The 22,907-nt window shown below is 43.0% G+C and overlaps 1 protein-coding gene across 4 annotated transcripts in view; it reads right to left on the bottom strand.

Moving 5' to 3' along the window:
- Positions 1–22,907, bottom strand: part of LOC138268113 (dual specificity protein phosphatase 22-A-like) — a 210,092-nt gene that overhangs the window by 19,207 nt on the left and 167,978 nt on the right. For 3 of the 4 annotated variants that reach the window (XM_069217499.1, XM_069217503.1, XM_069217500.1), the window contains one exon: positions 18,093–18,264. In XM_069217499.1, the coding sequence (XP_069073600.1) occupies positions 18,093–18,264 (172 nt within the window). The remainder of the gene's footprint in view (positions 1–18,092; positions 18,265–22,907) is intronic. The other variant, XM_069217501.1, reaches the window with a different exon arrangement.

Genomic DNA, 22,907 nt, shown 5'->3' with positions numbered 1-22,907 from the left:
ATTGGCAACAGTGTGAACCAATGGTGAGTCGCGAGGCGGTTGTGACCGCCTACCGCTATGACGTGTTACACCGGTGGAATGATCTCACTTCCACCTGTCCCATGCATGCAGACAGGCGGCTATGATTTTACATTTCCAGCGTGTAATGTGTATGAAAATTTGTGTATCATGGGTCTATCGTGTACGACATTGAACCAACTCTCTCTCCTGTTCCCAGGTACGATGCAGCATTGAGGATGAGAAATGCACTGGTGTACAGGCCCCTAGTCGACCTTGCCACCCTGGAGGAGCGTCACATCATCCAGACCTATTGCCTGAACCGTGTGACCATAATGGAACTGGTGGCCCAGTTTGAGCCGGATCCGTTACCTGCCATTGGCTATCCCAATGCCATCCCTCCCACAGTGCAGGTGTTGTCAGTCCTCCACTACCTGGCCTCAGGCTCCTTTCAGGTCACAGTGGGACTCACAGCTGGGATATCACAGCCTATGCTCAACAACGTCCTGAGGGACGTACTCGGTGCCATGATTAAACATATGTCCATCTACATACGGTTACCCGACGTGCAAAATTGCCCACTGTCAAAACTGCGTTATACCATGTGGCATACGTCCCACATGTGATTGGGGCCGTTGATGGCACTCACATTGCCCTGGTGCCACCCATGGGGAATGAACAGGTGTACAGAAACCTCAAAAACTTTCATCCGGTCAATGTGCAAGTGGTGTGTTTCGCGGACCACTACATCTCCCAGGTGACGGCCAGGTACCCAGGCTTTGTGCATGATTCTTACATCCTACAGAACAGCAGTGTCCCACACATGATGGTACCACTCCAAAGAGACCGGGCCTGGCTCATCGGTATGTACCCCTGCATAAGTATGGCCTTCAGCTCTCTACACCCTTATGTCACTGCCCTATTGCTCTCCCGATCTTCACATGCCTCTTCCCTCAATACACACAGGTGACTCTGGCTATCCCAACCTGCCCTGGCTCATGACACCCGTGAGGCATCCAACCTCGACTGCAGAGAACAGTTATAATGAGGCCCACGGTCCCATTAGACAGGTCATTGAAAGATACTTTGGTCTGTTGAAGGCCAGGTTCCGGTGTTTGCACGTCTACGGGGGTGCCCTGCTCTAAAACCCATGGAATGTGTGCCAGATCATTGTGGCCTGCTGCATGCTGCACAATCTGGCCCTAAGGCGTCACATCCCATTGCTGGATACAGAGGAGGGGGTAGCTGTGCTGGTGGCTGATGAAGGAGACATGGGGAGTGATGAAGAGGAGGATGATGAGGATGCAGCTGACTCCAGTGCGGAGCTGGTTCGACATTACTTTGGCTGAGATGTAGGTATGTGTAAACTGTGTGGTATGTGTCCTCTGCAACTGTCTGCCTTGCCCCTGATGCCACCTGTTGTCTGTGACCACTGACGCTATTGGTTGCAGCTCCGACTCTGGGTGGGTTGGCAGGGTGTCACATGTGTCCATGACTTAGGTGGTCACAGTGTACAGGTCAGGCCTATAGTCAGGCAGCTGTTGTGCTGGTGCACTGGTGCCATCAATGTGTATGTAGTATGTTCCCTGAACTGCCACTGCAAGAGCTATGTGTGTGCCGCACAAGGTTGTTGTATGTGTGCAGCACCTATGCTGGGATTTGACATTGGGTGGCAGTGCTACATTGTTGTTGGTGGCAGTGAGTATGGGGTCAGGTATGGCACTGGGTGCTGTGTGGGTTGGACCACGGGGTTGGTACGTGTTGTTTTTGTGTGTAGGTACTGGCCATATGGTTGTGGACCTGACTGGCATATCTGCAATAGATTCCTGTTCCTACAGTGCATTTGTGTGGAGTTGGCATCTGTGACTCCTACAGTGATTGTTGTCCCTGTCTTGCTCTACTTTCAGGACAATGTTGTAGTGTTCTGTGGTCCCTGCTTTTGCCTGTTGCCTCCATTGACACATATTTCCAGCCACTGCCTGCTACACGTCCGCCCTCCTGGGATTTTGCTACCCCCCTCTGTCACCCTCCTATGAGTGTGCTGGGCAATGGGTTGGCAGTTGTACACGTATTGCCAGTTCCACGCGTACTCATGGCAAATAAATAAGTAGACATGAACAGTGCTCAATTGTCATTTATTTGGTATGTACAAGTGTAAGGGGTGATGAGTGGGATCATGGCGGCGGAGATCATCACAGTGGTGAGTCCAGATGTAGTCCAGGGTGAGTGTGCCATCGGTTGACTGTCCAGTGGCCCCAGGTGGCCCAGGCAAGTCGTGTTCATCCAGACATCCAATGGGGCCTTCATCCTGGGGAGGGCTGTCTGTGACTAGCGTTCTCTGCAGGGTGTCAGGGGTATCTGTGGATGGATACGATGGATGTAAGTTGTGTGACTGTAGTTGTCATGTCTGTTGTGATGCATGCAGTGGCTTGACTATCTTCCCAGTGCTGGCAATGACAGCTGCTGCATAGCAGACATTGATTTGGTTAGGACTATGGGAGCTGTGGTTCTTCACATTGTGGATGACATCCATGCATTAGGGGTTTGTGTGTAGGGATGGTGGGAGTATGGTGGGGTGGCATGCAGAGGAGGGGCATGGGGTGTTTGGGACAGGGGCAGTGGGGTGGGTTGCAGTGGGTTGGAGAGTGCGGGGAGCCATGCTGAGCATGGGTGTTTGGGAGGTATTGCTGACTTACCAGAGTCGAGCCCTCCGCTGATGCAAGTCAGGCCCTCGGGATGCAAGATGTCCAGAGCCTTCTCCTCCCAGGATGTCAACTGAAGGGGAGGAGGTGAGGGCCTACTACCAGTCTACTACCAGTCTTGTTTCTGGCTACCCTCTGCCTGGACGCCATGGATCGGACCTTCCCCCTGAGGTCGTTCCACCTCTTTCTGATGTCCTCCCTTGTGTGTGGGTATGTGCCAACTACGTTTATCCTGTCGTCGATCCGCTGCCACAACTCTTGTCTTTTTGGTTATGGATGTTTGCTGTACCTGAACTCCCATGAGCTGTGGCTCGACTCAGATGATCTCGTCCACCATGACCTGCAACTCATTGTGGGTGAACCGTGACGTGACATGTTGTGGGGTGAGTATGTGTTGTGCATGTCGGGTGCAGTGCAGGGTAATGTGGGGGGATTTTGCTGTGTGTGCTGGTGAGCCGTGGTGTTGATTTGTGAAATGTGTGCAGTGTGATACTTGTTTGTTGTGTTTGGGGTATGCTACGTCGAGTGTGGCTCTGGCTGCTCGTATCTGTCGCAAGGGATTGTTGGTGGGGAGGTGTTTTATGGTGGCATGGTCAGGTGTGCGTGGTGTGTGTATAGATCAGGTGTAGTATATTTGAACTAGGCAATGTGGTGTTGGCTACTTTATGTGGTACCAACAGTTTCCAATGTGCATGTTCCGCTGTGCTGGAGGTTGCTTCATAATATGACGGTAGGAATGGTGTCGGTGTGGCGTGGCTGCCGGTTGATCAGTCACTCTTTTGCCGTGGGTTGACTTGGCAGTGTTGGTTTTGTGTCTGTATTTGGGCAGTTTGTGTTTTGTGACACGTAATCTGTTGGTCGCTATACTGCCACCATTGTCGGTATGGTGGTGCCATTGCGCATGGCAGTCTTGCCCAAAAAATACCAAACTCGTAATGATGACCTCTGTGTTCAGGTCAGGCAGCCAGGAGCTAGACATGCCCTAAATGTGCAGGCTCCTGGGTGCCTGACTTCAACGTTGCCGACCTGAAGAAGTCACAGCTCCTGTGGATGTGACATATTTAGCCAAACAAAAGCACCTCCAGACCCTCCCCCCATGACAAGGGGGAGCATTGCTGATTGCTTTGGACCTGGGCACTTCAGTTCTAAGCCCTGAAGTGCCCAGGGCTGAGTCTCTATCAGTGACACCTCATCACAGAGTGGGGTGGGGTCAGCAACTCTCAATGATCCCATTCCATTCTGTGACAAGATTGGGACTGCTACCTTCTCATTTGCTGAACTTAGGTTAGCCAATGAGGGAAGGCAGCAGTCCAAACCCTCCTGAGACCTTTGAGGCAGAGCGTGCATGAATATATGGGAGTGAGCGTTGTGAATGGATGGGTGTGTGTGCGCACGTGTGAATGCAAGGTTGTGAGTCAGTGTTTGTGTGCGTTTGTGTCCCATCCACCCCCTTCAAGCTATAAGTACCGGCCACTACTGTATTGCCTATTATACTTGTAATAACAATGAATGGAATATCAGTCAAATTTGTGGTAGAAAGCCCTGACCACGAAGTTCTAAGTAAGACTCAAAGTTGTCTGTCTAGAGGTTGGCGAGCTTTAATGAAATATAGAGATAGCTCTGCAAACCAGTAGGGCTGGAGCAGACAGATTCAGGTTTTACACAGGCACCTGGCAGACTCTGGGCCGCCCTTTCAAATGGTCGGAATCCTCCAGAATTTTCTGCAACTAAATCCGCTCTGTGTATATCCACCTAAAATACAATGAAGCACAAGACAGAAAAGGAAGGAAAGCAAATTCAGACACGTTGAGTATAGCTGGGTATAATTATCATTCTGTATGATTAAGGATTAAACTAATAAGTAGCTTACTCTGCATTTATCTCATTTGTAGCACACTGCACTTTAGCCCCTTGAATGATTTTTTGAACTTCCCCTTTTCTTTGAGGTGTAAATTTTCTCAGACTATTCCTGCTTGTTTTATTCAGCTTTCCAGTACACTGTTTGCACAGCTTCTGGTACAGATTGTTTGCTTCTTTGTTTAAGGGCAGTGTGGGCAGGGAAAGCAGGTAATCTGTTAGGGAGCTGTGGGTTGTGTGAGGTGGATCTATGGCACTTGGCCACAAATAATGCAGAATATGTCATAAAGGTTCAAAATCAAAAGGCGTGTTACATTCATCTATAACCACATGTACATGTAGGTGTGTCAGGAGGAATTTTCTCCACATGGTGGGATAGCCAGCAGTGACTGGACAGGTTTCTGAGTACTTGTTTTTAACTGGTGTGCCAAGTATGTGTGGATTTTTTTGCATTGCTTAATAAATGCTAAGTTTTTCTATTTGAGCAGTGAATCTCCAAATGTGCGGTGATTATGAAGGCAAGGTTTACTGTAAGAAGTGATGTGGGTTTGGAACCTAGGGACAACATGACACAAAGTAATCGTCCTCTATAAAGATGGCTAGGCTAATCAGAGTCTATCTTTTAAAGAGTTTCAGGAGGTAATTTAGTCCTACTTGGAAGACCACCAAACCGTTTAGCCAAACTTACTATAAGTTTGTTCCAGGTATCTCAGACAGTGAGGTATAGGCACCAAATACAATGCAATGATGTTTCTTTCTAGGCTGTTCTTCATTCTACTATCTCTGTGGCTCCTGGTCAAGTAGTGAAACCAACAAATCAAATTCTCTGTGACACCAGAAAACTGAACACCTCTTCTAGTCTATATGATGTCTGGCTGGTATTCTACCCGGGAATTAAAGTCTGATGGGCTTTCTCCTTTTAGGGAAACTCATAGGTCTTTATTTGGTTGCATATACTTGATAGTTTCCAAGGGAGCATGGAACAGGAAGATACCTTGTGTTTGGCACCCAAGTGTTTCAAGGTCTTTACAGGCTCAAACTAGTAGTGCAAGCACCCTGTGATCTTTGTAGACTTAACGCCCACTGGAAAAAGGGACACATACTTGAGGTTTAGGATGTCACTGGGACCACAAACCTTGAATCTAGAAAGTTAAATGGTGCAAGGATGGTTCCAAACTAAGTGTTGATATCCGCAAGCAGTGCAATACCCCCAGGTGGTTTAAGATAGAAGAAGCAAGATGCATACATCTTTTAGAGGCCCAGCAATAGGCTATACATGTTACCACAATATCAAACCTCTTTCAGGCCACACATTAATATACCACTGGGCTATGAGCCCAGATGCTTACTTCTGGGCCATATAGAGGGTACTCAATGGGATAAGGTCACAGGGTCAATCCAATGCAGGCTGACATGTAATCACAGACCTTTGTCCCCTCCAGCCCATTCTTGGCCCCGTCATGACAGAAATGGAGGTGCTGCTTCTCAGGTGTTATCCAAGCCATCAGGGCTGGAGATCTTCATGGCTCCTGACATGGACTCTCCTTGAACAATCCTGTACGGATTATGCTGCCCATAAAACACTGTCCCTCTCTGATGCTCTCCTGTACAGATTTAAATATGAGGCACTGGCTTTGGAGGGCCTAACCTGAGCAAATTTGGTGGTAAGTCTAGTCCAATTCAGAATGTGTATCATCCTGATATTTCATAACCCAACCGAGTCAACGAATATAGGTCTCTCTATAGGCTTATTCTTAGACATTCTATGTTCATGGGAGGAGTAAACAAAAAGAGAAACAAAGGCAACCAATGCAATTCAGAAAGGGTTGTATCAGTCTTTTCCAGGCCACACTCCCTGTTTAGCACTGGGATTCAGGTGATCACTACCCAACCTGTAGGACCAGGGTGTAAGGATGCACCTCAAGTAGGCAGTGAAGACTAGCCAGCACATGCAATCCTTCAGTGTCCTTGGCAGTCTCAGCCCTTTCATGAAGGAGATGATCAAGAATCATTCAATTTCATCCCATCAGCTGGCCCCTGGTTAGGGTCTTCTTTTGGAATTGATCATAAATATAGTTGTCAAACAGCTGACCTGGGATCTGTCTTCCTCTCCTTCATTCATGCTCCTCTCTCAGCTAGGGAGCCCATATACCTGTCCTGTGAACAAGTCCTACAAAAAAGCCTTTCCTTCTGGGCCCATGACTAGCCATGGCATTAAAGAAAGCAGCAGAGTTCTACTTGTAGTGTACTATCTCTCAATTCCTACATCATCAGATCTTCCTTTCAAAGCCTAAACATGGATGAGTATTGAATCCAAGGGATCAATATCTATTACAAACTGAAGGACCCCCATCTTCTAACTCAATTTCCTTATCTAACCACAGCAAAAAACTTCTTCATGGTTTCCTGTAAAAGAAAGCGGAGAGCTCGGTCACTCGGATGTGTTTTGGAACCTCAATGCAGGTTCTGCTTTTGTCATTACAATCAACCTGGTTTTATAAATGAATTTTCATGGGATTAAGTCTCTGCAGAATGTACATTGTAGCCTAGAAATCAGACAAGGATGAAACCACTATGTCCAGGATGTCCCATATAGGTCCAAGAGGGCTGGCTAAATGTTAGATTTTCAGAATAATTAATTTTTATGTGAACCCTTTTCATTAAATGAAGCAAATGCACATTTATATTATGTGAATATCCAAAAGATCTGGATGGAACCAGCCCTCTAGGATTTACACTAACACCACTACATTGCAGGGTCTTTAAGTCACAGGCCTCCATGGTTGATATATATATATATATATATATATATATATACACATATATATATACACACATACACTGTGGCCTCAAAAATAACACCATCCTTGTTGGACACAGTCTCCATCCATAATACAGAGGTATACACAAATGTGTTGTGATGGGTGGAATGTCTGATTTAGTTTCACCAATGTGGTCCTGTGCTCATTGTGCCACTGGAACCAAGCTATACCCAACCGAAAAAGGGCAAAGTCAGTCTTGGGGTTTTTGTGTTGTGGTTCAGAGAGGACCTGGCTTGCAGTTTTGGAAGGACTGTTCCTACTGAAGAAAGATCAAGACTGATTTGCATATGGCTGTGACTAATGTGAGGGGGCACAGTAGGAAACAAAAGATTAACTGGGAGGAGGGCCCCAGTAATTACCAGTGGCTGAGATTAATTCAAGCATCCCGCCCATCACTTACTTGATGTGTAATACGATCACACAAAAACACAAAGTGAAGCACCCCAGTTATAGGACACTGAACGTACTTTAATAAGTGGCTCAGTATGCACATTTCCCAGCTGTATGGATAAAAATACTCCTGAATCTTCATATTCATTTAGTGGCATTCAACAGTCAGTGTCCTTTTAACATGTCAAGGGTGCAGAAGTCTCTCTCAATCATGGCTGTGGCCCCGGGGTAAACTTTGGGGATCTGCTGAGACCAGTAGGCAACTAACACAAAATAGGCCTTGCCAGAAAATTTAAAAAAAGAATATGATGGCAAAGCCATCAACGTAGTAGGAGGACCTTTGACTCAACAGTAACAAACTCACAAGATCATTGAAGAGTTTATTTTTGATGCACTACTAATGGTAGTAACAAAGCATGCAAAGATCAACCTAGTGACAGCGCCTTCAGCTCAGTGGTGTCCAAAGTAGTTCCAGGAGGACCAGCTCCATTACAGACTTTTAGGGTAAACTAAACATGAATTTGAGCTTTATTTGGATTCCTGTATGTACCTGCACCTCATGAGTTTTGGAAAGGAAATGAAATATGAAGAAAGTACGCTACATCAGACATCAGAAGAAAAAGTTCACTTGAAAACAGAATGTATGACCACCAAGGTCGTAGTCTGTTATCTTTGTAAATTAAAAATGTGATTGAAGAATGGGAGCAGAAGATTAAATTAGCCTACAGTATACAAAAACTGAGAAGAGATCAAATACACATGCATTCAAGAGTAGTGAATGGTTAGTTTGGTAAGCATTGTTAGAACTGCAATAAAGAATGTGTAAGAATTAGGTTAAGAGACATGATTGAAGTGATTTTGCAATAGGTTTGTAATTGCTAAACTTACTGCTTAACCTTTTTGTATTGTTCATATTTGCTATATAATTGGTTGCCTGTAAAGCAGCAAATTGAGACCAGCTGTTTACCTTTATGGAGATAGCTACTCTCCCTGCTGCAACAGTAAAAAAAACTCTGTATTGCCTTGCAAAGAGGAGTTCTGTCTTTTTTAAATTTCCCCACAATATTTGGAGAGCCAGGAGTCCTTGTTTGCCCTCAGTGGACTACTGTCACCAGAATACCTCCTCCCCCCACTGCATATATTTGTGCAATTCACTGATGAGGTAACCAGACACTATGTTCTCTCTAAATCTCTGCCTATTTGCGAGGGTGGGTTGGATCCAGTGTCTGCCATTTGATAAGGTGAGGACAGATGCAAACTTCATTCCATATTTTTTTTAATAAATTGTCGGACTTGTCAATCTGGCAATAGTAAACACAGATGTTATATAGATAAAAGCATATAAGGGTATTGGCATGCAAGATTGTGTATATGTGTTGCACAATATTAAGTTAAGGCTCTGCATAGTTGGTAGAGTGATTTTACAAACATATACAGTTGGATGATGTCAATGTGTGAGATTTGAAGTTGGGTTTCCAATATCTGTTTCAATATTTTGACATAGACAGATGGCTGAAAAGCCCATGTCATTAAACTTTACCTCCAAATACAATCTGAACACTCAAATTACCGTCCTGGACCTAATGTCCAGAAGTCACTCCATGGTCTATTAAACACCTGGGTTTGAGGGTTATCCTCTCGGACTGTGGAGGAAAGTGACAAGTTGCTAGCAACAGTATTTACTATTTAGAGTTAGAAAAATTGTGTTTCATATTTAGAAGTAGTTGAAGTGTTCATGTTTTTAAAATACTGATGAGTGTATGTGTATGCGTGTTAACAGAAATGTGGCCACAGAGTGATGATGTTAATATTGTATTGCGTTATTATGATGTATAATGTTTAACATTTGATTAGGAAGACAAGTTGGCAGATTTGTTTGTAAGGACTACTGTAAAAAAATTAAAGGGAGAAATATTGAGTGGAAAGATAAAAGTTACATTGCAAATGTTGTTAGAAGTACGGGGGAATTTTGGAGACTCCTTTAGAGCATATGCAAAAGGCCTTTCCAAATGACCAGAAAATAATTTACTGAAATATTGACAGCAGTAGTATAAGGCTACTCAAAAGCATCCGTATCCCTGGCCAAAGGAAGGGACATTTGATAACAAAATAATACAGCATATTTTGACACACCTTAAGAGCAAATATGAAGGAGCTAAACTGCAGAAGCGAAAAGCTACCTTACCCTTAAGGAGAGTTTTTTGTAAGAAGCTTATGGACTCCTCAAATGTTGATACCCCTAGTACCCCGTCCACTCCCCCATCTCTCTATGACTCAATGAGTACCTCCGCTATGACATACCCACTGACACAACTACAGGAAGCCAGAGTGGGATTTGAGAGTCCTGAAATTGAGACCCCTTCACAATCTCCAAAGGAATCCCCTAATGTTGCCATACAGATGTCAAAGCCAAGACATACAAGTACTGCCAGACAAGTAGGGAGTGGGTGATTCTCAGTTTTCAGGACAATTATAAGAGTAATTAGATAATTAGAAGCTGGATTGAGATCCAGCTTCTCCCCAGGAGGGTAGAGGGGAAAAGCAGAGTTTGGGAGACCGTGGCAGTCAGTCGCATGTTTAATTGACAACATCATACATATTACAGAAAAGAGATATAACCGGAAGGAAAGTTAGGGAAAAGATGCCTACCCTGCAATGAAGATATGCAGATGATGCAAGATGCAATGACTATGCAGACAGGGCTGTTTGTAAAGTGTGATGGCCAGTATCCCAAGAAAGAGATAAGGACTCTAGGGTGACTGAAGATAATCTACCACCTTGGCAGAAGGGGAATGTAATAGTTTCACCAGAAAGTGTTTGAGAATGGTTATCATGCAGTGAGGATGGAAGGGATGCAAGAGAAACAAGGGTAGAAGGATATTATGATAATGTCAGGGCAGATTCAGGGAAGGTTTGGTAAGAAGGCAAGTAAAGTAGAGTCAATACATAGGCATGTAGATAACATGGGTGGTATATTCGGATCTCCAGCAATTAGGCACTTCACTTATGATATTAGTACTTAAGAAATGCCTCTTAATGATCTTGACCATGCAAAGGGAGCAAAGAGATTGCCTAATCACACCGATACTAAAGAAAGAGAGAAGGACATGTTCTCTAGAGCTAGGAAACCCAAGCATCTGAGCTTGAGTGATTACGATTTCAGGGAACACATGGACAGCCAGACCCTTGGAGTGGGTCCTGTGAAGCTATGGTAGGATTGACACTACATGATAAACCAATGCAGCAGATGAGTGTTCAATCAGTTTTGTGCAGTACTGATCTCGCCCCTAGTGAAATAGTTGCTGAAAGAGAAAATAGGTGGAACAGTGTTGTACCTTATGTGGATAATTTCTCAGGATGGACGGAAGGGTTAGCCCCACAAATGTGTCCATGGCCATGAGAAGGGTCCTTGATCCAAGTGACAGGGCATTTGCTGAGGACTGTTTTCTTTATGGGGAGGGAGATCCAGACTGAGAATATCCCTACATGAGGAAATGTTTGCGCTTAAATAAACCTGATACCACAACCCCCAACATTTCTGTCACTCCCATATACCAGATGTCCCTGATACTTAAGCAGCTTGGGGCAACTCAGTATGTCCTTGGCCACAAATGCACAAGGAGAATCTTAAAAAGTTATTACCGCCACTTACAGAGAGAGCAGGGAAATGTATTAGGTCTTTTGAAAAGCAAACTGCAGGTATCACCCTGTCAGTAAGTGACATAATGAGTTTTTTAGAAAGCTGGAGAGAGAGGTTTACTCACTGTGACTAGGTATGGTGCTTCCCCATTCAATTTAATAAGGGCAGTAGTTTTGGATCAGTAGAGGAAAATGTATCCTGACAGACCAGATATTGGGTCCCTCATGGCTCAATCAAAGCAGCCAAATCAGGATCCTGCTCAGTTCCTCAGTAGGATGAAAGAAAAGTGGACTCAAGAAGTAGGTCAGGGTTGGGGAGTAATGGGTGAAATGCTGTGCTATTCTACAATGTACTGAAAAAAGGTTTACCCTCTGATGTACAGGACAACCTCGATCACATAGTGGCATTAGAAAACAAGCCCTGGACAGAAATACAGACACATATGATCCATTCCTGTAAAAAAAAAAGCAGGAGAGAGAATCAAGAATAATGTGACAGAGAAAGGAGCAGCCAAGTTAATGCAGCAAAAGCTGACAAAGAATGGAGTAGTGAAGGAGCTGTAATAGCAGCTACCACTCAGATGACTGCGATGTCTGTGGGATCAACCACAGGGACAAGCCAACAATACCCACAACAGCAGAATAGTGTAAGGGCACAGGGAAGTAGCAGAAGAAGATAAAGAAGAATAGGAGGAGGCAGGGTAGGTCCCTAAAGGATAGGTCAAGCCTGCCATTACTTTGGAGTTTGTAGGAGTAAGAGATGGGATGAACAAAATAGAAGGGCAAGTGTTTACAATCAGCCAGGAAATACAGAAGTGCAGCCTCAGTCAAACCTGCAAATAGTATATGTACCTCAGATGCCACAACAAAACGTGCAGCAACCAACAATGCCTCAGGTGCAACAAATGTCACCACAGCAAAGTTGCCAAGCACCCCCAATGACAACTCCACCTCACAGTGGACAGGGAGGTGTGATTATGAGAGGAGGAAATCCTTTACAGACAAATTATGTTGGAGGATACACACAATGAAGGTGCCTACAAAGTAGTTCCATGTTTCCAATATTGTCAGTGACTCGTAGGCCAGATGAGGAACCCACTGCGACAGAGCTGTCAATGATAAGAGGTGTGCATTCCTCATAGATACGGAGCAACCCAATCTTGTATTAGAGAGGGAGACCTTCCAATTGCGAACGGATCAATCGACACACAAGGATTCCCTGGGCCAGTAATGAGGGCTCCATTTACTAAATCAGTACAGGTGGAAATAGGAGGGAGATGCATTGATGGCTGTTTACTGTTCTCTCCATCTGTCCCAGCTAATTTATTGGGGCAAGATTGTCTGGCCAAATTAAAAATGAGTATTCATTTTGAGCCTGGTGGACCTATGATTTCTTCCACCCCTGGAGTTCCACCATCCAGGATCGTGGCTGTAACAGTAGATTCTCCTATAAGACATCAAATCAGAGCTTGACCTGCTAATACAGAAGCTGTCATTACAGCAGTGTATACAATAATAGCAGAAACACCAGAGTTATTAGGAAGAGAGGTCCAGTTACCTAAAGAGTTTCTTTTCCTGCAACAAGGGTAAGATTTTTAGAGACCTAACAATAGGTTTATATTACAAATGGAGTCCTGAAATAGGACACAAACCTATGGCACTCTGATAGCCAATAATCATAACCATGTCTTGTGGGCATGAGTTATATTCAATGAGCCAGGTAAAACGGTTAGAGAAATATTGGATGCTCAACCAATTGATGATGGTTCCAAGAAAACAATTTTCGCATACCATTAAGAATAGTACTAGAAGTAAAGATGCTTACACCAGTTAGAGCTTTTGATTCTGTAAGAGATGCAGATCTTTTCCAAGTACCAGGTACTTTGTGGACTAAGGGCCTCCATGATGTACATCTTATTCATACTGCTACTACATTTAGAATTACACTGAAGGAAGTTGCTATATTCTCTCACCACTGCAGCCTTTGTAGTGTAGAAAAGCACCTCCATTGTTATCGGGGCACCTTTGACGCTCTATGCAGAACATGCAGTGTGCCATCATTCAAAATGCTGACTACTTCAACTACAGAGTGTCAGCATAGGAGGTGATACTGTCACTACCATCTCTGAAGTTTGTGAAGTATTATACAGTGAACCCTGTGACATTCTTTGCTCATCCTATATTAGACTTTGAAGATGATGCGTATAACTGTGCAACATATATCTCTAATAAATCTAGTCAAGCAACAGAGGATCATTATTTACAGTAGTATTGTCTATTTTGTTGATGGTTCCTCTACTATTGACCAGGATACAGGAGAGAGATATGCAAGTTCAGCAGTAGTCAGCGTGATTTGTCAGACACACTCCACATCACAGAGCAGTTAACACTACCAACATATTAATCTGCACAAGGAGCAGAGTTGGTAGCCTTAATTGCGGCTCTTAAGCAAAGAAAAGGAAAAGTCATCATGATATATTCAGATTCAGCTAATGTAATTACACTGTACATTCGAGCATTATGAGATGGAGCAGGAGAGGTTTCCTCAAGTCAGGTGGAAGTCCTGTTCTGCACAGGAATCTTTTAGTGGCTTTAATAGAGGCACTTGTGTTACCAGAGATGGGTGACAGTTGTGGAGTGTGCAAATACAAATGGACAGAATATTGTGCCACAAGGAAATGCACTAGCAGATTGGTCAGCTAAGGATGCAACTGGGTGCACACCCTCACCTGTACCATCAGGTTCACAACATGCCTCTGTTTTGGTGGCCCAGACTGCCTTGCCGTCTGAGTCTGAATCTGACACTACTATTACTAATGTCATGCCTCATTATGTTGAAACAGCAATTTTACACATCTTCAAGAAATACCGGAAGTGTCTCCACTATATGAAAAACTGTTATGGGAGATTAGAGGATGCTCCCAGTCAGGGGATGACTTTGTTTATAGGAAAATGTTTACATATAAACCAGTGAGGCCTCGGGCTTTAATTATGATAGCTCTTGATTAATTGCATTTACCAGCCCACATTTTGAGAGATCATTTGTCTATGCAAATATAACAAGATTGGTTTGTTCCCAGCTTGCATAATATGCTTACTATGTACCTTCATAATTGTACTGTTTGCCAACAATTTTCTTCAAATCCCACACTGAAGGCAATAAATTCTACAATTACACGTCAACAACGTCCTTTTTAAAGCTCTCCATCTTGACATCGTGGACATGTTAGAAAGGTGCAACAACTATCGGTATCTCATCGGTGTAGTGCGTCATTTTTCATGATGGATTGAAGCAGGACTGTGTGTCCATTGTGATGCTAAGTCAGCTACTACTTTTCTGATTCATGAGGTGATTCCCCGCTGAGGAATTCCAGAATGGATAAGATCTGATAACGGTACAAACTTTGTTAATGCAATGTTCACAAATCTCACAACAAGGGATAAAATGTAAATTATATTCCTTTCATCATCCTCAGAGCAACTGAATCAACCGCCTTAATGGTCTGCTTAAGAATAAGATCAGCAAGTTATCCGCCACGTTGCATAAAAAGCGGTTGTACTGCTTACCATTGTCACTATTCTCCCTTAGAAACACACCTAGCCCTGATCATCACTTGATACTCAATTAGATAGTGACAGGGAGTCTTATGAAAAGGCAAATACCTGCCACCAGAAGTAAGGTGCAGGGAGAAAGTACAACTGAAATCGTGAATGACAAAATGCATGTTTATCTCTTAGAATGAACCAAAACAGTAAAATTAATTTCCAAACAGTTAACCAAGGCAAAGGAGAAGTGTGCCACTGCTGAGATCAACCTCCCAGTTGTACACATAGGTGATACAGTTTTTGTTAGGAATTTTGTTAAAAAATGAAGAGAGCTAGGGTTCGATGGACCTTTCACTGTGACTACGGTAACTCCCACTGCCCTCAAGGTAGATGACAGAAGCCTTGGATTAATTTGATTGAATCCTGCATCACGCCAAAAACTGCCAGAGACATAAATAGAACAGGAGGTCAGGAGAGATTGTGACCGTAAAGATACCCCCCTCAATCTCTGCCTTTGGCCAATTCTTTGCGTTTGGCAAACCTTTTGCACCAGCAAAATGAAAGGTATGTATTTTTTTGTTTTCTGTTTTTTTGTATCCTATTACTATCACTTCAACTGTTGCTCTTTCATAGTTATATATATTCTAGTTCTACTAGTTGCATCATATGCCGGCAAAGAGAATTTTCTACATATGATAATGTGTCCCATAGTATTCATACCAAGTAATTGGATAACGTAGCGCCAGCACATCAGACATAGGTTCAGAAAATGCTAATGAATCTTGTTTTGTTTGCTCTTTAATTTCTCAAGCCACAGGTTCAAATAGGTTACATTCAACTAAGGAAGTACCCCCAAGCACAGCTCTATGTCTTTTACATCTCTATTTGTGTAGGATTAAGTCCTGAATGTAGTACAGTTTTTAGTTAACGCCACAAAATATGACTCTTCAGCAGACGTTTTATACAGTCTTACAGATAGACAGTACATTAAAGTTGTAATACCACTACTGAAGAAATAAGGTCATCCTAACACTGCAGACTGTATACAAATGGTTTTAGTTTTATGGTTTTTATGAGTGACATGCCCGTTTACTGAGTGTAATAGTTATTTAATAAATCCTTTCCCCAAAGGTTGTGTTCTTAGGCCAGGATTTAGAATTACTGGATGAGTTTATGTCCTTGAACAATGGCATCCTGATATTGAATTTCCTGTAAGGTTATATCATTATGGAACAGAACTGACAGAAGTTAGTATGAGGTAAAACAGTGTGCAAATATCTGGGACCACAATGTTGCACGTTACATTTGGATAGATATTACAGTAAGTCCTCAGACAGTCACAAAATTAAGTCTGTTTCTTTATGTTTCAGAGGAAACTGCAGCATTAATGTAGGTAGAAATATCAACTTCAGTGCGACAATAGATAATACCTAAATGCAGTGGGGGCACCTCCAGCCTCATGGACTATTATTGGCAGTGTGGAGAACTACTGTAAGTCCAACTAACACCAAACTGGAATGTGCTTTGTACTATGGTCAGCTTGCATGCCCCTATTTTGGTAATTCCTGGAGTCAATTTGTCAATGTTTGATTAACACCCCATTAGCCGTCCAACGACTTTGTTACATTATCATTGAAGGGAAAAAAAATGCAGACTATTACGGCACTACCACTTGGAATGATGTTTCTCAAGAGTACCAGTTCTTTAATGATGCACAGTTGTACTTTGTAAGTATTCTGCCATTTGTGCAGGCAAAAGCAACTGCTCGAAGACTACAGATAACTCAATGGAAACTTATGAAGTCTATAAACACTACTAAAGAAGGACTTCATGCCATAAAAGAAGAGTAGCGCAACAAGAATGATGAAAACGTAGCACCATTATATACTTGACCTTATGAATGGCAGTGGAAGTGAGGTCTGTAAAAAAATTGAGACTGCCTGTTGTACTCACTTCCCAGCAAATTATGCAGCAAATGGAACTGTGTCATAAGCCATAAAAACTTTACATAATCTACAGAAGAAAATGGTAGATGAAGGAGGTGCCCCAGATAATTGGCTTAGTGGGTAGCTTTCTTTACTACCATCCTGGATGTCTGGGCTGTTGGTAGCCTTGTTGTCAGCTCTTGTGGCTCTGTTGTGGATATGCTTTGGTATCCAATTAATTTTAGCATGTTGTAGATGGATTAGTACAAAGGTGGGAGTGATGTTTAAAGTTAGGACACCCAATATGAGTAGTAGATTCTCAAGGATGGAGATATATATATGGATATATATCACCTAGTGACAAGTGCAAACCAAGGTTTAGATTCAATTGTTGATTTTATCAACTAGAGGGGTGAATGCTGGAGAGGAAATGAAATATGAAGAAATTACGCTACATGAGATATCGGTAGAAAGCAATATAAAATCACATGTAGTGAAAAAGCAGTGTAGGACTAAACTTTGTATTGATGGTGAGAAGTGAAGAGTTCACTTGAAAACAGAATACATGACCAGCAAGGTTGTAGTTAAAGGAAAACCCATGTTTTTAAGCCTAAAGGAATCTATAGTCTTAATCACACAGGCACGTATGCTGTTGTCTCACTAAATTAAAAACGTGATTGAAGAATGAGAGCAAGAGATTGAATTAACCTAGGGTATGCAAAAACTGATGAGATCTTGGGAGCAGAGTGATGAAGCACGCACACAAATACACATGCATTCAAGAGTAGTGAATGGTTAAAGGTTAAGGACATGGGTGATGTGATTTTGCAACAAGTATGTAACAGCTAAACATACTGTTTAACCTTTTTATATTGTTCATACTTGCTATATATGTGGCTGCCTGTGAAGCAGGAAATGGAGACCAGCCGTATACCTGTATGACGATAGCTACTTTCCCTGCTGCAACAGTAAAATAAACTCTGTTTTGCTTTACCAAGAGGAGTTAAGGTACCCTGCAACATGAGGATCATGAAAATCAAGCATGGATCAATCCCTCCTGGATCTATATGAGATACTTTGTGTTAGTGTGATGGCTCCTGGTTGATGAAGTGGTCTATCCTTAGGCATTTGAGGTCGATAGATAGTGGGCTTCAAAGAAAACATGAGAAGCTGGGATACAAGCAACTATTAAAACAGTCAGAATTGATAATCACCTCTCTTACTAAAGTCATCTGGTACTCCTGGAGCTGCTGCTGGAAACCCAGGTTTGGCCCCACATAGGGCCGAACAGCCCTCACTGCTGACAGACAGTCCTCCCAACCGAGGTTTGTGACGGTCATGAGGTAAGCCACGAGAATGGTGGTGCTTCGTGAGACTCCTGCCAAGCTGTAAAGGCAAGGTATATATATTAGTTATAGCAGAAATACTCAAGAACAAAAGCAGGTAAATGTGGAGCCAGTTCCGTTAAAAACAAGGACACGTGTAACAAATAAAGTAACACTATTTAGGTGGGGATATGATTTCCCTATGTGTATGTTAATAGGAAATTACAAGTTACTGGGAAGTTATGTCACCACACAGAGGAACAAAGTCCAAGTTCAGAGCACTTCAAAAGCATGGTTACTGAAATTGGGTAATAATTTAACCACTGCATTTTATGCAGAATTATGGGTTTATCATAGTTACCATATAATTTACCATCTGCTCTGTAACTTGCAGGTTTCAACAACAAAATAATGTGTCTAGCTCACACAGATCAAAGATTGCTAGAATAAATGTCCCATGGTGCACCACAGTGGCAGACACTTGGCATATATCAACTGGTCACTTTTCAGTTGCGCATTTCTGTAATCATGTATTAAATCGACACTACTGGGGTGAAAATGTTTCCAGTATTACTCTCCCCAACTGATGAACTGAGGATGGGTTTTTGTTTACCTCATCACACATTTAAAAGTTAATTGCACAAACAAGCTAAAAATAAGAACTCATGACATGATTTACTATTATTTATTCATGCAAATTTGAATTACATCAAAGACTGTGTTACAACCAAAGATATTTGATGGGAACATTCAATGTACAGAAAATATCTGAAGACTTTTTAAATCTCACACATGGCATTGATAGCTTAAATTTCTTCACAAAGCACTTGAAATGTAGATAAGTAATGAAAAATAACTGTTTTGCAAGGACATTTGTTTAATGGAAAGAAGTGCTTATAGATCCTCATAGTGCGGACACCAAGTAAAACTAAAACTGAAGACCAGTTCTAAAACAGAACTGCAATACGCAGACTAAAATAAGCTAATTATTGTTACAGAAAGTGAGCTCTTGTAACAGTCTTTCTACTGAACGCAACATTGTATATTTTTCACAAACTATTTAGCTCTAAGAGTTCAAATGACATTGTCAATATAAATGTATTACTGTACTTCTGTATAGAACAAAATTGCTTGGAGGTGAAAAGCATTTTCAAAAGGATCTTGAATGTGTATTTTGTTCTTTTTTAAGAAACATTTTAGTTGACATAGCATTGGGGTACTTTTGTATCTATGGGTTTAGAAAACGTGTGACAATCTTGCCACAGGAGTTGTTACATATTGCTGCATAAAATGCATTCTTTCCCCATAATTTAGTCAACCTTGCCACAGAAATTAGTCCTCTTTTGGTGCTTATTCCAGTGTCCCTCTTTACAACATTAATGGACTTCTATGTGGGACCCAATGTCTTAACATACAACAAGGAAGTCTTTATTTACTATAAAGCAAAGGGGCCTTGACACACCTCCTCCCCCATCACTTCTGTACTTGGTCTGTTGCTCCCCCTTATTAAGTGTTCTGGTAGACAGCATATGGAACTGTACTGTTTTTCCAACAAATGATGTAAACAGTTTGAGTGACTTTCCATGCTATGTCATTTAGGAGTGTTTGTAACATGCACATAAATGCCTACTGGGTAACTGGCAAAGCATTTTGAAGGCACAAAGTAACCAATCAATTATTTTAGTTAAGCAGTTATTTCATGTTCTTATTACAGGTGAGGGGCCATATCACAAATAGAGCATAAAAATCTACAGGTGTTTGCGAATTGCAAACTTTCATGTTGTTTAAGGGGTGTTACAGATCTTTACTGAGGCCACAAACTACCCTTCTTTATAAAAAAAATTAAAAAAATCTTCCACATAAAACTCTGTTCTGTCGATATTACGTTTATAATTTTAAACCTAGATCTCAGTGGAATGCAACATATTGTGGATATCTACTCAAAGATAACAGTACTACTCTCAGAAAGCAAATGGTTAGTGCTTCAAAAAGTGCATGAAGCACATGAACACAAGTACAACATTACATCACGGAGAGAACATTGGGAGTACCTTTACATTACGATAAGTTACATCAGAAGGGCCTCTACTTTGCACATTATATATCTTTTCTTTCTAAAAAAAATAAACTAATTTTGGAAGTATTTTAATAATATTTATTTTAATATTACAATAACAATAATACTTTTGAATGTAAATAATATTGACTTTAGCTTAAATTACGTTATTAAATTTAATATCATCTTAAACTATGAATCCCTAAAACCCCTTATTACCCTTTAATGCTACCATTCCTTTAACCCTAAAAAACATTTTCTATCCCTAACCACTACCATCCCTGAACACCAAACGTTTCTTACTAGCTCTAGTCATAAATCATCCCTGACCCCCAGATCTCCTTATTAACCCAATAGATTGCACGCCCTTGAATCCTAAAAGCTCCTTTCTATTCCTATCCACTATCCATCTGCAAACCTAAACCCTTTAATAGTCCTAAACACTCATCTCTGAACTCTAAAATCTTGTTACCGCCCCTAAACACTAGCCATCCTTGAACCCTAAAAAATCCTTACTACCTGTAAACACTACCCAACCTTGAACACTAAAACTCCTCAATACTGCTAATTACTACCAATCCCTGAATGTAAAAAAAAAACTTAATACTTATGTAGGTGTGTGTGTGTGTGTGCAACATGTATATATTATTTTTATAACTTACAACAATAATAAAGAAACTCACCTGCAAAGTAAAGACCTGTGAAATAAAAACCTGAAGACTTACCTGTGCTGTGACGGCTCCTGATGTAAATACTACAGATGTAACTCCTGCAATGTAATGGATCCCAGTGTAGAGTCAGCGATGTAAAGGTAACATACCAAAGCACACTGGGCATGAGCTGCATTGTAAGCCACATATGTGGCATTATTATGCTATTGCCTCTGCTCAGAACCTTTGAGTTCACACCTGTACATACTTGCACAATACATGGCCATGGTAGTGCCTTGTGTGCCCTATGCAGCTTGCACAGGTCATGGCTATAGCATCTGAGTACAACACGAAGAGGCCTGGGATATTCCTGTACTTACGGTGATAAGTTTCTGTTGATGTCACCAAAAATGGCATTAGTTAAGCAAATGATAACATTAATGAAAAGGAAATCAACATTCTTAATAAGTTTTCTTTGGGGACTTGGCCCACAAGCCAACATGGCAGATGTGTAACTACACAGTTCCGCTTTGGCCTTTTTAATTCCCATGCAAAATCACAAGCTGGGGGCCCATCTGACCCAGTAACTGCCTTGTAGATGACAGCAATGAGCTGGGCTTCATGGCGTGGAGTTTATTGATGGCCCGAGATGAGGCGGTGAAGCAGTTGTGATGGCCGACCTACGCAGCCTCGTGGAGGAGCGATTGTTTCCTGGTGGTTGGCAGCAGTTGGGGACATATGACCAAGTCACATTACCTGCAGCGGACCAGACTGAGTCTGAGTTAATCCCCAAGAGATGAGCCAACTGTGACTGAGGTAGAGGGGCTCAGTGGTGCGTGGCACCTCGTGTGTGTGGCCTGACTCATGTGTGCAAGCTGCGACCTGGCTGGACTTCCCTGCTTGCTGTGGCTGCCTTATTTGGTGTGGAGGACTTTGTTTACCACCCTTGATGGCATGCTGGCTTCGGGCAGATTACTGTCTCTGGAGACACCCTAGGAGGGGCAATGCTGAATGTGGTGGCATGGCGCAGCAGAGCAAGAATGTGCCATCAATCTGCCTGCAAGGCAACCGACTCTGAACTTGCCTGAGAGAGTGAGGAGCACAGGGACGCAACTCTAGAGAGGCCCAGACTTCGGATTAGGCTGAGCTGAGTACGAAGGAGCAGGTGGTTCTGAAGCGGGCCTCAGGAGAAAGAGGCTGAAGGGCTCAGAGCTGCTGGAGTGTTTAGGGCTAGGGCCCCTTGTAGGCTCTGGCAAGCAACTGGATGGCCTTGTTCCCTTGCCACACCTACCTGCCTACTGCAGGCCTCCTGGAGGCATAGGGAGGACTGGAACTGCCACCTTGGACTATGGCCCAGTCTGCAACCGACTGCCAGATCTACCACTTGCCTGGGATGCACAGAAGGGGTGTGGCCTACTTGCCTAGGAGGCAGCTCTCAGGCTGTTTGTGCATGGTGCTGCCGCTCCCTGCTTTGGAGGGCCAGCTAAGTGTGTGGAGGTGCAGCACCCGATAGCTGGGCAATAAGAGAATGAAAAGGATACTGTGACCAACCACCATCCCTGATGTTTGCTGCCATACTACCAGAGGTGCAGTTTATCACACCACAGTAAGGAGAGCTGCTGTGCGGCTGCCGCCATGGCACTGGTGATGCCCCCATACTGGCCACCTGGGCTGGATTCATGGTTCCCTCTGTAATGACACATGCTCCCTGAGACCCAAGGAGGGGGCTGTGAGGCTGCTTTGTGCAGTGAAGGCTAGAGGACCACCAGTTGACATGGCCTAACACCTCATATTTGGAGAGGCACTGGGAGAGGCGGCATGAGCTTGGGGACCTTGAGTGGGGGTACTCTAGGCTGGCAGGGCCGGGGCTTGGTAGGCAAAGACAGTGGAAACACTTCTACTTGGGAGGCCTGTGACCCCAGAGAAAACCTTAGAGACCAGAGTTCACAGACTTACGAAGAGCTGTTGTGTCCTTCCTGATCATCAGGAAAAAGACTG

This window comes from Pleurodeles waltl, chromosome 12 (assembly GCF_031143425.1).
Source record: "Pleurodeles waltl isolate 20211129_DDA chromosome 12, aPleWal1.hap1.20221129, whole genome shotgun sequence".
NCBI classification, from domain to species: Eukaryota; Metazoa; Chordata; class Amphibia; order Caudata; family Salamandridae; genus Pleurodeles; species Pleurodeles waltl.
This window is presented reverse-complemented; position numbering and strand designations above follow the sequence as displayed.